The sequence below is a fragment of the Bufo bufo genome, chromosome 11 (genome assembly GCF_905171765.1).
Source record: "Bufo bufo chromosome 11, aBufBuf1.1, whole genome shotgun sequence".
NCBI lineage: Eukaryota > Metazoa > Chordata > Amphibia > Anura > Bufonidae > Bufo > Bufo bufo.
Genome location: NC_053399.1, coordinates 68,138,993 through 68,155,223, shown reverse-complemented (window position 1 = coordinate 68,155,223; position 16,231 = coordinate 68,138,993). Strand labels below are relative to the sequence as shown.

Genomic DNA, 16,231 nt, shown 5'->3' with positions numbered 1-16,231 from the left:
CAGCAGCAGCTCCCCCCAGATCCTCCACACAGGACTAGCGGAAAAGCCATTCTTCAGGCCTCAACCTGCCTGGTGTCTGCGAACACAGCCTGCCCATCCTTTTGTCTGGCAAGCAGTTCTCCGCATGAAGATGCGCCCCCACCCTCTCAGGTGGGGGGGTCACCTACTCCTTTTTCAGTAAGTTTGGCGGGCCCACATCTCAGACGTGTGGGCGCTCGAAATCGTAACCTCGGGTTACAAGATCAGGTTTGTGTCCCCTTTGCACCGTTTTGTCTCCTCCCAACCGCCCAGGGATCCGGGTCGGACGGCAGCCTTTTTCCATGCGATCCAGTCTTTCCTCGTGTGATTTCCACGGTTCTTCTGGTGGAGCAATTCACTGGGTTCTATTCCAATCTGTTTGTCGTCCCCAAAAAAGAAGGGTCAGTTCGCTTGGTTCTGGACCTCAAGTTGCTGAATCGGTTCCTCCGGGTACAGCACTTCAGAATGGAGTGCTCCGTGATTGCTTCACTGGACCGAGGCGAATTTCTCTCGCCTATAGACATTCGGGACGCCTACTCACACGCCCCACTTGCCTCAGCACTTCAGCGGTTCCTCCACTTTGCAGTGGGGCATCACCACTATCAGTTCATCGCCCTTCCTTTTGGCCTGGCGATGGTGCCGCAAGTTTTTACAAAGGTACTCGCTCCTCTCATGGCGCTTATTTGAACCAGGGGCATCACCCTGATCCCCTATCTGGACGGCGACCTTTGGACAGAACAACGACAGCCTGCGTATCACTCTGGATACCATGGCGCGGTTCGGGTGGTTGGTGAACTTTCAAAACTCTTTACTGCGTCCCGCCAGACGGATCACTGTTTTAGGAATGATCCTCGACACTGCGGTGGTGCACCTCCCTCTGGACAAGCGGCTGCCCCTTCGTCGGTCAATCTGTCTTCTCCTTCAACGCAGGGACCCTTCCATTCGGTTCTGCATGAAAGTCTTGGTGCAATGGTCGCTTCTTTCGAAGCAATTCCGTTTGCTCAATTTCACACCTGTACACTTCAGTGGACAATCTTGTAGTTTTGGGAAGAGTCGCCGGATTTCCTGGGCCGTCACTTTGGGGGTACGACAAAGGTGCGGTCGGCACTCGGGTGGTGGCTTTTGACCCCAACCCTGAAGTCGGGGAAATCCTTTCTCCCGATCTCATGGACAGTCATCACCACCGACGCCAGTCTCCAAGGTTGGGCTGAGTCTTCCCGCCCAGGACCGTCCAAGGTGTATGGTCTCGGTCTGAGTCCAAGCTACCCACCAACATACTGGAGCTTTGGGCCATTCACCTGTCCCTTCTATATTGGACCCCTCTCCTCCAGGGCCGGCCGATCAGGGTACAGTCCGACAACGCCACGGCTGTGGCCTATATCGACTATCAGGGAGGAACTAGCAGTCGAGCAGCGATGGCAGTGTCAGCCAAGATGCTGCGGTGGGCGGAGAAGCATGTGCCAGCTCTTTCGGTGGTCCACATTCCAGGAGTGGAAAACCTGGACAGCGGATTTCCTCAGTCTGACGACAGTGGACCCAGGGGAATGGTCTCTACACCCGGAGGTGTTTCAAGCGATCTGTCTTCGGTGGGTTCAACCAGAGGTGAACCTGATGGCTTCCGGACTCAATCACAAGCTCCCCGTTTTTTTCTCGAACAAGGGATCAAAGAGCACATTCGGTAGACTCACTGGTGGCTCCATGGGACGGGTTCTCACTAGTGTATGTGTCCAGGATTTATTACAGCACCTGAAAGTTTGCATTTGTGAGGAGCGTAGCCTCCCCCCGCTAATCTTCTCTCTCCCCGTCCTCCTTTCCTTTCTGCAATCAGGGCTGGATTTGGGTCTTGCCCTGAGTTCCTTGAAGGGGCAGGTAGCAGCGCTTTCAATTTTTTTCCAGCGCCCTCTGGTTCTACAGGCTCCAGTTAAGACCATCCTGCAAGGGGTGGCCCACACCGTCCCTCCTTATCGTTCCCCCTTGCCTTCTTGGGACTTGAACCTGGTGCTGGGTTCCCTCCATTCGGCTCCATTTGAGCCTTTAGACCCAGTTCCTCTCCGTATTCTCTCCTGGAAGGTGGCCTTCCTGGTAGCCATCACTTCCATCAGGTGGTCTCTGAGTTGACAGCGCTGTCCTGTAAGGAGCCCTTCCTTATTCTGCACCAAGACAAGGCAGTACTCCGTTCCATACCTTCTTTTCAGCCGAAGGTAGTCTGTCTTTCATGTCAACGAAGACATCGTTCTTCTGTCTTTCTGCCCTTCTCCTTCACATCCTAGGGAGTGGGCTCTAAGGATCTACTTAACTATCTCAAACATTCCGCTGTACGGAGTCTCTGTTCATTATTTCGCAAGGTCCTCGCCAAGATTTGCCAGCCTCCAAGTTGACAATTGCCAGGTGAATCCGTTTGGCAATTGCCGAGGCATACCGCTCCCGGGGCAAGGCACCGCCCCTCGGTGTCATGGCCCACTTGACCAGGGCGGTGGGCGCATCTTGGGCTCACTTCCACCAAGCTTCAGCTTCTCAGCTGTGCAAGGCAGCGAAATGGTCATCCTTGCACACTTTCACCAGGTGCATACTTTTGCATAGGCGGATGCTGCGCTGGGTCGCAAAGTATTGCAGACAGCAGTGTCTTGAACTTCCGCGAGGCAGTTTCATGGGGGTGTGTTTCCCCCCCCCCCCCCGCCCTGTGGACTGCTTTTGAAACGTCCCACAGTCCTGTATCCCCCCTATGATACGAGCAAGAAAACAAGATTTTTGTGAACTCAATCTTTTCTCGCTTATTTCATTGGGGGACACAGCACCCACCCATTATTTTCCATTATGGCCGCAGGTGTTAACGGTTTGTTGGCCGGTGGTGTCCTCAGTTCGGTTCGGCCCTTTGGACATTGCTGGTTTTCTGGTTGCTTTTATATATCTTTCTCCTACTGCTTGGGCACAAACTGATAGCTCCTCCTCTACCTGCTATACCCCTTCTAGCCAGGAGAGGGCATAACACTTTTTAGCCTAGTGTCGCCTCCTAGTGGCAACAGCAGCTATACCACATTACCCCACGGTCCTGTGTCCCCCAATGAACTAAGCGAGAGAGAGACTTTACAGGTGAGTTCACAAAAGTCTTGTTTTCGTTTTATGAAGACTTAACAGCAAAATTAATGTACTACATGAAGTAGATGTTGAAGTTTTCCTTGCTCAAATTGCATATTTTGGTTTTAACTTGTGTAAAAGTTTTTTCATGCATATATTTATTTTAAGAGTCTCAACAAGCACAGAAGCCATTGGAAAACGCAACCCCTTGACAGTAATGTAATGATGGTGAGTGTATTCCAGTTTGAATTAAAACGTTAATAATTGGTGATAGAAACATACCTTCTATAATAGAGGGCCAGCCAGCCAGCACCTACGATAATGGCAGCTTGGGAGCAGTATATTTGTTGCTGATTATTTACACGTTCTGCATTGATTAAACCTCTGCCATTTAACCCGTAGGATACCAGCAACACTGTAGCTGTACGGCACTGCAGACTGTGCCTTAAATCCCAGGAAAAAAAGAAAAGTAGACCTTATTGGGTATCGCCCAGCTCTATAAAAATATCACATGATCTACCCCATTAGGTGAACGCCGTTAGCCATTTTCTGGTCACCTTGCCTCACCAAAAGTGTAATACCAAGAGATCAAAAAGGGTGTATATACCCCCAAATGGTACCAATCAAACAGTCATCTCATCCCGCAAAACATGAGACCCTTTCAAAGACCATTGCTCAAAAAATAAAAATAAAATGGCTCTCAGACTATAGCAACACAAAAACAAGATTTTATTCTATTCAAAATGACATATTGCCGTGTCTGTAACAACCTGCTCTATAAAAATATCACATGATATACTCAGGTGAACGCTGTAAAAATTAAATAAAAACTATGCCAGAATAGTAGGTTGTTTTTTTTTGTCACCTCGCCTTATAAAATGCATAATATAAAGTGTCAAAAAGTCATAGATACCCCAAAATGTCACCTTATCCCACAAAAAATGAACCCCCACATAAGACAATCACTCAAAAAATAAAAATGGCACCAATCCATCAAAATCTGCTCTGCAAAAGCCATATGGCGCTCCTTCCTTTCGGAGTCCTACCATGTGCCCCTACAGCAGTTTACCACCACATATTGGATGTTGCCATATTCAGGAGAAAATGGGCAACAAATTATGGGGTCCATTTTCTCCTATTACTACTTGTGAAAATGAAAAATTTGGGGCTAAAGCAACATTTTATTGGACGAAATGAAACTTAATTTTCACAGCCATGTGTTTCCAAATTCCGTAAACCGCTTATGGGGTCAAAGTGCTCAGTATACATACCCCTTAATATATTCTTTGAGGGGTGTAGTTTCCAAAACTGGGTCACCTTTTGAGGGTTTCCACTGTAGGGCTCCAGGTTCAAAATGCTGCCCAAAAAACATTCCTGCAAAATCTGCCTCCAAAAAAAAAAGGCGCTCCTTTCCTTCTGACCACTGCCATGGGGACCCCCCCACCAACCAACACCAGAACTCAGTGGGGGAGAAAATGTGACATGGAGGGGGGGGGGGGGGGAAATAAATGTGACACAAAGGGGGTTATGTAAAACGGAGGGGGAGAAATGTCACTTTTCTCCCCCGCCATTAATTAAAGATACCAGGACCACACAGAGGAGAACAGCCTAACTCCAAGCATCTCTGCTATTCAGTTACGCAGATACAGCACCAGACATTAGGAGGCATGGTATCTATTGATAAGCGGAGGTGCTGGAAGTCGGAGCTCCACCAATTAAAGTTGATGGTCTAATTTGAGAGTAGGCTATGAAGATGTGAACTTTTACAAAACCCCTTTAGGTAGCTCCTTAGAGAACCAGACGTGATGTGGTATATTACTGCAGGTAATCTGCTTATTATATTTGAATACAGTCTAAAACTCTCTATAAAGATCTCCAGTTCAAGTATAATATTAATATGGCTTATACTGTACATTGAAAGCAATGCATCTTTATATCTGCAGCCAAGCACAGAGGATGAGGAAAGTTGGAAGAAGTTCTGTTTGGGTGAGAGGTTATATTCTGATCTGGCAGCCGCACTCAACACTGAAAATCTAAACACTGGGATTGATTATATAAAGGTAAAATCTCATAAAAGCTTCAGTTTCTCCGGACTTGAAAGTTGACATCGTGTCATGTTCTGTGCCATAAGAAATGTATTACACTAGGTATTGTTTACCCTGATAATCCTGCACTTCTAGCGAGTCTGAAAATAAATCTAGATTCTAAATAGAGGCTCTAACTTTATAAAAAGCAACCAGTTGCAACTACTAGTTAAAGGCTATGAATTCAGAAATGAAATAATTTTTTTTAATTTTTTTTTTTTAACAAATATTAGTGCAATCTTTATTAACTCTTGGTAACTGCTAAGTTTCAGGTTGCAATTTTAATGCCCAATCATTAATTTTTTAGACACACCATGCCCCCAAGTTTGCAGCCTGCTCCTTATTTCAAACTTCATTTGAAAAAGTGTTCTTCTCAGTAATAATGCTGGACAGCAGTCCTGTAGGTGGGACTGACCACAAATGGGAAGGGGAAAGTTGTACAAATGTGCAAAGTAGATGGAATATATATATATATATATATATATATATATATATATTGTGTGCCTTAGGGTGGTCTTGGGGGTATGGAGGGTATTCCCAGGTTGGGGCTTAAATGTCCCGGATCGGGTGGCAACTTCCTGTGTTGGTTTCTCCAAGCATAGTTCATGAGGTATCTCTTCTCCTTTGTGCTGATAGACACTGGAGAGGAGTATGTCATTTCTCCTTACATTTGTCCCCTAGACAGTTTGCCAGTGCTCTGCTTTGTATCTAAGCTTGTACACAGCCTGTGTGATTCACCACATCTCTCTACAAACGTCCATGTATGTGCACTGTCCTCCCTATCTATCTACAGCATGTGTGAAATGCATGTATATACGAGCCTTACAACTGCACATGTCAAAAGAGAAGTTCAACATGCCCAGTCTCTCACCTCTCCTGACATGTCTGTTTCAGTAACTGCTTGCATTCTGCATGTAATAGCAATTCTGGAACTAGTATTCTTGTTACTCTGTTGTGCAATTTCCATATTCTATCTGCTAGAAGTTTACAAATACATTACGGAAGAAAACGCTTCCGTTTTGTCCCCATTCATTGTCAATGGGGATAAAACTGAACGAAACGTCGTGCACCAGAATGCGTTCCGTTCCGCTTGGTTGTGTTCCCATCGTGTACAGAATAACGCTGCAAGCAGCATTTTTCTGTCCGCAATGTGGTGCGGAGCAAGATGGGATCAGTCATGACACGCAATGTAAGTCAGTGGGGACAGATCAGTTTTCTGACACAATAAAAAACAAATCCGTCCCCCATTGACTTTCAATGGGGTTTATGACGGATCCGTAAAGGCTATATAAAACATAATACAAGCGGATCCGTTCATGACCGATACATGCAGTTGTATTATTGTAACAGAAGCGTTTTTGCAGATCCATGACTGATCCGCAAAAATGCTAGTGTGAAAGTAGCCTTAGGGATGCGGGTTCGTCTCATAAATACATTGCAATACCTGAAAAAAAATAAAAAATACCGCATCCGAATGACAACCGGAAAGACGGATCCGGTATTTTTTATTTTTTTTCAGAGATTTAATTGTCTGCGCATGCGTGGACGAAAAGAACGGATACGTTTTGCTGGAACACTTGGGGTTGGATCCAGCATTAATGCATTTCAATGGAAGTATTCAGGATTTTTGGCCGGAGAGAGAACTGCAGGATGCTGCGGTATTTTCTCCGACCAAAAAACGTAAGAGGGACTGAACTGATGCATAATGAACGGAATGCTCTCCTTACAGAATGCATTAGGTTAAAACTGATCAGTTTTTTTCCGGTACTTAGCCCCTAGGACATACCTCGATGCCGGGAAACAAAACCGCTAGTGTGAAAGTACCCTTAACGGTTTTAACCACCTCAGCCCCCATAGCTTAAACACCCTTAATGACCAGGCCACTTTTTACACTTCTGCACTACACTACTTTCACCGTTTATTGCTCGGTCATGCAACTTACCACCCAAATGAATTTTACCTCCTTTTCTTCTCACTAATAGAGCTTTCATTTGGTGGTATTTCATTGCTGCTGACATTTTTCCTTTTTTTGTTATTAATCGAAATTTAACGATTTTTTTGCAAAAAAATGTCATTTTTCACTTTCAGTTGTAAAATTTTGCAAAAAAAACGACATCCATATATACATTTTTCTCTAAATTTATTGTTCTACATGTCTTTGATAAAAAAAAAAATGTTTGTGTAAAAAAAAAAATGGTTTGGGTAAAAGTTATAGCGTTTACAATCTATGGTACAAAAATGTGAATTTCCGCTTTTTGAAGCAGCTCTGACTTTCTGAGCACCTGTCATGTTTCCTGAGGTTCTACAATGCCCAGACAGTACAAACACCCCACAAATGACCCCATTTCGGAAAGTAGACACCCTAAGGTATTCGCTGATGGGCATAGTGAGTTCATAGAACTTTTTATTTTTTGTCACAAGTTAGCGGAAAATGATGATTTTTTTTTTTTCTTACAAAGTCTCATATTCCACTAACTTGTGACAAAAAATAAAAACTTCCATGAACTCACTATGCCCATCACGAAATACCTTGGGGTTTCTTCTTTCCAAAATGGGGTCACTTGTGGGGTAGTTATACTGCCCTGGCATTTTAGGGGCCCAAATGCGTGCGAAGTAGTTTGAAATCAAAATCTTTTTACATATACTCATGCTGGGTGAGAAATATCTCGGCAAAAGACAACTTTTCCCATTTTTTATACAAAGTTGGCATTTGACAAAGATATTTTTCTCACCCAGCATGGGTATATGTAAAATGTGTGACACTTTTTTGCAGCCTAGATGTGCAAAGGGGCCCACATTCCTTTTAGGAGGGCATTTTTAGACATTTGGATCCCAGACTTCTTCTCACACTTTAGGGCCCCTAAAATGCATGTGACCCCATTTTGGAAAGAAGACACCCCAAGGTATTCAATGAGGGGCATGGCGAGTTCATAGAATTATTTTTTTTTTTTTGGCACAAGTTAGCGGAAATAGATTTTTATTTTTTTTTCTCACAAAGTCTCCCTTTCCACTAACTTGGGACAAAAATTTCAATCTTTCATGGACTCAATATGCCCCTCACGGAATACCTTGGGGTGTCTTCTTTCCGAAATGGGGTCACATGTGGGGTATTTATACTGCCCTGGCATTCTAGGGGCCCTAAAGCGTGAGAAGAAGTCTGGAATATAAATGTCTAAAAAATTTTACGCATTTGGATTCCGTGAGGGGTATGGTGAGTTCATGTGAGATTTTATTTTTTGACACAAGTTAGTGGAATATGAGACTTTGTAAGAAAAAAAAAAAAAAATTCTGCTAACTTGGGCCAAAAAAATGTCTGAATGGAGCCTTACAGGGGGGTGATCAATGACAGGGGGGTGATCAGGGAGTCTATATGGGGTGATCAGGGGTTAATAAGGGGTTAATAAGTGACAGGGGGGGGTTTAGTGTAGTGGTGTTTGGTGCTACATATTACTGAGCTACCTGTGTCCAGGTAGCAGGTATATTAGATGCTGTTATCAAAACAGCGTCTAATATACCTGTTAGGGGTTAAAAAAAATCACATTTCCAGCCTGCCAGCGAATGACCGCCGCTGGCAGGCTGGAGATCCACTTACGCTTACCTTCCGATCCTGTGAACGCGTGCGCCTGTGTGCCGCCTCCGGAACGCGATCCTGCGTTAGGCGGTCTGGAGGCGGTTAAATAGGATTTTTGCTACTTAGCTACACTTGATACTGCAATGTATCCATGTTGTTGGGGGTCACTCACAGTACCAGTAATAGATCCTCTCATAACTTCTATTTTAAAGGGGATGTGTCATCAGAAAATGACCTGCTGTTTAAAACTCTTTTTCCATTACGCCCCATGACAGCACCTGTGAGAGATCCTCCCCCTTCCGGACAGGTAACAGGAACTTCCCAGATCTTTAAATTGGTCGATTGCCTTCCACCACTCAGTTCTTTCCTGTTTCCTGTCCAGAGACAGGAGGATTTCTTTCCAGGTCTATCTTTGGGCTGCAGGACCTCTAGGGTTAAAACGATCGAAACCTAGTGGAGGTACCTGTCGGCGTAAGTCTCCACTAGGAGCCTCTGGGAAGTCCGGCGTTTTTCTCTTCTTCAGAGCCATGGGGGGATGCCTGTAGCTGCCTCGTGATCCCTGCCTAGCCGCGAAGTTGCGGCGTGAGGGGGGAGGTGGATCTTCTCATCTCATTGAGGCAGGCCGAATCTGGGCGTGCGCGTCGCACCGGAAGTGACGCGTGCGTTCCAGCGGCCGGAAGGGGAGGAGCTTAACATGGCGGGCGTTGCGTGGCCCATTTGAAAAAGGGAACGCTGGCCAGCCAGCGTGGAGGGAGCAGCAGCAAGCAGATACCGACCGACGGCAGGCGGCACTTACGCCCCTCCATTTGCCCACTTGAAGCAGCATCATCATGCAGGAAGAAGGGAAAGTACAACCGCGCACTGACAGACAGGAGCAGCTTTCTGAATCCAGCATGGTACTCCTGGGGGTAAGAGGGGTTAACCCCCACAATCTCCCTTTGGGGAGCTGTTATGGTCAGTTTTAGGCTGATTTATTAAATGGAGGTTAAAGAAGCCCCAAGAAAAGCTTCCCACAAAACAAGAGCTAAGAAGTGTGGAATTTGCAAGCGAAAGTTGGACCCGTCTTACCCCAAAACATGTTGCCAACCATGTCTAGATAAGTTAGTGGCAGATGAGTCGCCATCTTTATTACAAAGTATCCAAGACTTAGTTAAAAATGAAGTCCATTCTTCTGTGGAAGATCTTAACCCCTTAAGGACACAGCCCTATTTCACCTTAAGGATCAGGCCATTTTTGGCAAATCTGACCAGTGTCACTTTAAGTGCTGATAACTTTAAAACGCTTTGACTTACCCAGGCAGTTCTGAGATTGTTTTTTAGTCACTGTTTTTGTACTTCTTCAAAGAAGAAGACCGGCACTTCGCAGATGTAGATCACAATGTAGATTTATTCAGTCACATATATTCAAGTGGCATAGTGACGCGTTTCAGACAGTCTGATGAAAGCACACTTGTGCTGAAACGCGTCACTATGCCACTTGAATATGTGACTGAATAAATCTACATTGTGATCTACATCTGCGAAGTGCCGGTCTTCTTCTTTGAAACGTTTGTCTGGACGCCATTCCACGGACACGTGCACCGCGAATTCAAGAAGGTAGTGCCGCCCTGCTTTTACTAGATGTTATTGTACTTCATGACACTGCTAAAATTGGGTCAAAAAAGTTAATTTTTTTGCATAAAAAAAACCATATTTACCAAAAACATTGAAAAATTAGCAAATTTCAAAGTTTGTTTCTCTACTTCTGTAATACATAGTAATACCCCCAAAAATTGTGATGACTTCACATTTCCCATATGTCTACTTCATGTTTGTAGCATTTTGGGAATGATATTTTATTTTTTGGGGATGTTACAAGGCTTAGAAGTTTAGAAGCAAATCTTGAAATTTTTAAGAAATCTTCAAAATCCCACTTTTTATGGACAAGTTCAGGTTTGAAGTCACTTTGTGAGGCTTACATAATACAAACCACCCAAAAATGACCCCATTCTAGAAACTACTAGTTTTTACAAACTTTGTTAACCCTTTAGGTCTTCCACAAGACTTCATGGCAAATGGACATAAATTTAAAGAATTTAGATTTTCTGGAAAATTTTCCAATATAATCAATTTTTTCCTGGGAAAAAAACAAGGGTTAACTGCCAAACAAAACTCAAAATGGGTTGCCCTGATTCTGTAGTTTGCAAAAACACCCCATATGTGGTCGTAAACTACTGTTTGGCCAAACGGGAGGACATAGGAGGGGAACACCATATGGGTTTTGGAAGGCAGATTTTGCAGGACTGGTTTTGTTTATACCATGTCCCATTGTAGCCCCCCCTTGCACCCCTAGAATAGAAATTCCAAAAAAGTGACTCCATCTAAGGCTACTTTCACACTTGCGTTAGGAGCGGATCCGTCTGGTGTCTGCACAGACGGATCCGCTCCTATAATGCAAACGCTTGCATCCGTTCAGAACGGATCCGTCTGCATAACTGTTTATTTCAGATCTGATTTTTCACTTCGGAAAACTCAGATCCGACAGTATATTCTAAACACAGAAGCGTTCCCATGGTGATGGGGATGCTTCAAGTTAGAATATACTGAGAGCTGTGTACATGACTGCCCCCTGCTGCCAGGCAGCAGGGGGCAGACCCCCCCCCCCCTCCTGTATTTAACTTATTGGTGGCCAGTGCGGCCCCCCCCCTCCCTCCCCAGTATTAATTGTAACCAGTGCGGCCCCCCTCCCTCTATATTCATCTGTGGCCAGTGCGGATCCCCAGTATTAAATATGACCAGTGCAGCCTCCCCCTCCCTCTATATTCATTGGTGGCCAGTGCGGATTCCAAGTATTGTAACCAGTGCGGCCTCCCCTCTTCCCCCCCCCCCCCCCCTAATTAAAATCACCCCCCCCCCCCCATCATTGGTGGCAGCGGAGAGTACCGATCGGAGTCCCAGTTTAAATCGCTGGGGCTCCGATCGGTTACCATGGCAGCCAAGACGCTATTGCAGTCTTGGCTGCCATGGTTACTTAGCAATAATTAGAAGCATTATACTTACCTGAAGAGCTGCGATGTCTGTGTCCGGCCGGGAGCTCCTCCTACTGGTAAGTGACAGGTCTGTGCTATAGGCAATGCGCCGCACAGACCTTTCACTTACCAGTTTTATTGGCACTTACCCAATATGTCTACATTTTAGATTTTACACTATCATTTTAGGAACCAAAAAAAAATCTTTTAGTATCCATAGCCTGGGAGCTAAATTTTTTAGTTTTTTTAGTCGGGCGCCTATCTAATGTGGGGGCACATTTTTTGCGGGATGAGATGGCGGTTTTATTGGCACTAATTGGGCGTGCAAATGACATTTTGTTTGCTCGCTATTACACTTTTTGTGATGTTCAGCATTATTTTTTTAACGCTGTTTATCCGGGGGGGTTGGGTTACATGTTACTTTTATAGAGAAGATTTTTACGGACGCAGCGATACCCAATATGTATAGCTCTCAGACTTTGGAAACAATAAGCAGTCATCCTAAAACTGCGGCCCTCCAGATGTTGTAAAACTACAATTCCCACCATGCCCTGCTGATGGCTGTAGGTTGTCTGGGCATGCTGGGAGTTATAGTTTTACAACATCTGGAGGGCCGCAGTTTGAGGATGCCTGCACTAAAACTAATTTTTTTGGGGAAAAAAAATTGTTTGTTTCTAAAGTCTGAGACAGTTTTTTATGTTCTCTAGGGGACTGTTGGGGATTATAAAAATGTAGTACTCCATGGAAGTGTGATACTCCCTGAAGCAATCGATAACGCAGAGGCCCGGATGATGGGGCAAGTGTCACATTGAGTAGTGGTGTCCTTCCGTATCCCCCTCTTGTGACACACTCTGCAACTTTTTGGGGTTCGTCCCTTCTTCCCAGTATGGGGGACCACACCTGAAAAATGTTGGCCAGGGACGATCCGGGCGCCTCCAGTTCCCGAGGTACTCTGGCCTGCTCTTTCCCGGTCTGAAAAGATCAGGTCCTTGAGGACTGCCTCATAGAATTGGAGGAATGTCCCTGTGCTGGGATAGTACAAAAGAGTTGTACTAGGCAACCTGTACCAAGTAGACCGCAACTTTTTTGTACCATGCCCGGGTTTTGCGCATGGCATTATATGGCTTGAGGACTTGATCAGAGAGATCAACTCCTCCCATATACCGATTGTAGTCGACGATACAATCGGGCTTGAGGACCGTTGCCGCGGTACCTCGCACAGAGACGGGGGTGGTGCCATTACTGTGGATTGTGGACAGCATAAGGACATCCCTCTTGTCCTTATACCTGACCAGCAACAGGTTTCCACTGGTAAGTGCACGGGTCTCACCCCTGGGGATAGGTACCTGGAGGGGGTGGGCAGGGAGGCCGCGCTGATTTTTTTGCACGGTCCCACAAGCGAATGTGGATCTGGCGGCAAGGGAATGCTAGTATAAAAGTTGTCCACGTACAAGTGGTAACCCTTATCTAGCAGTGGGTATATAAGGTCCCACACGAGTTTCCTGCTAACACCCAGAGTGGGGGGACATTCTGGGGGTTGAATACAGGAATCTCGCCCCTCGTACACACAAAATTTGTAAGTGTACCCTGAGGTACTCTCCCAAATTTTGTATAGCTTTACGCCATACCTCGCCCGCTTTGTGGGAATGTATTGGCGGAAACGGAGTCTCCCCTTGAACGCAACGAGAGACTCATCAACCCGCGACCTCCCTTCCAGGCACGTAGGCCTGCTCAAATTTGGCCCCAAAGTGATCGATGACCGGCCATATCTTATACAGACGGTCATAGGCAGGATCACCTCGGGGGGGGGGAAGGACATGCTGCATTATCAGAATAATGCAGACATTTCCGGATGGCATCAAACCGGGAGCGTGTCATGGCCATACTGTAGAGTGGGGTCTGGTAGAGGATGTCCCCACTCCAGTACAGCCTGACACTGGGTTTTTGCACTAGACCCATATGCAGCACGAGGCCCCAAAATGTCCTCATCTCGGCTGCACTGACTGGCGTCCAGCCACCGGGTCTAGCCAAAAATGAGTCCGGGTGCTGAGCAACGAACTGTTGGGCGTACAGGTTAGTCTGCTCCACCATCAGATTCACAAATGGGCTACTGGAAAAAAAAAGTCCATTTCAGTAAACCCCACTGTGGGAATCTGGATTCCTGGATTGCCAGCAAAATCCGGAATCTCGGGCTCAAAGTCCACTGTGGCAGGAGGGGGTCTAGGGTCTGAAAGCTGAAACAAAAAAGTTTAGAATAAAAGTGTTTTTTTTTATTTTTTTTGTTTTTTCCTAACTAACTTTTCCCTTCTATCCCTGCCTAACGGTGCCTCTCCCTCACTGACCCTAACTTACCTGGAGGGCAATGGGTGCAGGAGGGTGATGGATGATGATTAGGGGGACTCAGGAGCTGGTGCTGCAGGGTGCTCGTGCAGAACAGGAAGAGGAGGGGAGAGAGGAGCGCAGGAAGTTTGAATCTCGCGCCTCTCTCCCCTGCACCAATCCGCACCCTGGACAGCAGCAGCCAGCACCGCCTCTCCAAATCTTTGGACTGTGATTGGTAGTATATAATCACGCCACCGATCGCAGTCTTTTTCCGGTTCATCGGGTCACAGGAGACCCGAATGGACCGGAAACACAGCAAACCGCAGGTCTGAATTGACCTGCGGTTTTCTGCGATCGCCGATACGGGCGGGTCAAATGACCCCCCGGCGTTGTTACAGGATGGCGGCTGAAATCATCCTGTTCCGATTAACCCCCGCGGCGCCGGAATCCCGATTTAAAGCCATGACGTACCGGTACGTCATGTGTCCTTAAGGACTCGGGAAACATGCCGTACCGGTATGTCATGTCCTTAAGGGGTTAAAAAATCCCTGCCTAGCTCATCCAGACATGGGAAGGCTCAGACGGTAGTGAAGGATACTATGGATTCTGAGTCTGAGGAGGGCGCTATTGCAGACTCAGATTCCTCCTCTGAGGATTTGACAGGGAAGCCGTTATTCAGAGCGGAAGATACGGATCTACTATTAAAGGCGGTTAGAGCCACGATGGAGCTGGAGGAAGAAAAGGAGTCCAGGTCTAGGCCAGAACTTATGTTTGAGAGCCTAAAGCCTAAAAAGTCTAGGGTGTTCCTCATTCAGGACTGTATCAAAGACTTGATTAAACGTGAATGGGAGAAACCTGATAAATTCTTTATCCCTAGACAGGGCTCCAGATGGCGACCAAAACGGTTGCCAATGCGCCTTAAAATTTGCAGATGGCGACAAGACTTTTTAGTCTTGTCGCCATTTGCGACTGTACCGCCGCGATCCTGCGCAGCCTAAGTTCTCTTCAGTAGCACACTGCACAGTGGAGAAGGGAGGAGTCCCTCCCTCTCCACTGTGACGCGGCCGCCACTACCACCAATGGGGATAGAGCAGGGAGGAGGAGGGGAGGAGCTGTCGCCACTGCGCCACCAATGAATGTAAAACACAAGTATAGGCAGCGGTATCACAGACCCGGCACCCAGCCTCAATAACAGGGCATGCGATCTGCGGCAATTAACCCCTCAGGTGCCCCAGATCGCATGCCCTGTTATTGAGGCCGGGTCTGTGATACCGCTGCAGACAATTGTATGAAGGAGTTAAAGAGGACCTTTCGTGGGTCCAAAGAATATGAACTTATCAGCAGGCTGCATAGAGCGGCGCCCAGGGATCTAAATGCACTTACTATTATTCCTGGGCGCCGCTCCGTTCGTCCGCTGTGGCCCCCGGTATTTTCAGCATTCAGAGGAAGGAGGAGGAGACGCCAGTGTCTGTCGTCCTCCCTGACAGCAGCGCTGTCCAATCACAGCGCAGAGCTCAGAGCCAGGGAGAAAAAAAACCTCCCTGGCTCTGCGCTGTGATTGGACAGCGCTGCTGTCATGGAGACGGAGAGACACTGGCGTCTCCTCCTCCTTCCTCTGAATGCTGAAAATACCGGGGGCCACAGCGGACGTACGGAGCGGCGCCCAGGAATAATAGTAAGTGCACTTAGATCCCTGGGCGCCGCTCTATACAGCCTGCTGATAAGTTCATATTCTTTGGACCCACGAAAGGTCCTCTTTAAACATTCATTGGTGGTGCAGTGCGCTCTCCCAAAGCCTCCCCCCCCCCCCCCCCATTGTTATATGGTGGCCACAGGGTCCCATCCCCTTCATAAGTGGCAGTGGCAGATTACACTGCTGGGGCTCAGATCGTTACCATGGCAGCCAGGACGCTACTGAAGTCCTGGCTGCCATGTTCAGCTCCCTGCTGCTGTGTGCACAGAGCCCAGGGCAGCAGGGAGATGTGTGAGGTCCTTTTCACCCTGATAGAGCTCTATCAGGGTGAATAGGACAAGGGATGAAAAGATCCAGGTTCTAGTCCCTAAGGGAAGAAATGGTTATTAAATAAAAAGTAAAAAAAAACACTGAAATACTAAAAGTTTAAATGGCCCCCTTCCCAGTTTTACATATAAAAT

At 46.6% G+C, this 16,231-nt stretch overlaps 1 protein-coding gene across 4 annotated transcripts in view; it reads left to right on the top strand.

Moving 5' to 3' along the window:
• GEMIN2 (gem nuclear organelle associated protein 2) overlaps positions 1-16,231 on the top strand; it is a 210,191-nt gene that overhangs the window by 135,694 nt on the left and 58,266 nt on the right. For 3 of the 4 annotated variants that reach the window (XM_040410957.1, XM_040410955.1, XM_040410956.1), the window contains exons 4-5: positions 3,262-3,321; positions 5,037-5,153. In XM_040410957.1, coding sequence (XP_040266891.1) covers positions 3,262-3,321; positions 5,037-5,153 — 177 coding nt within the window. The remainder of the gene's footprint in view (positions 1-3,261; positions 3,322-5,036; positions 5,154-16,231) is intronic. The other variant, XM_040410958.1, reaches the window with a different exon arrangement.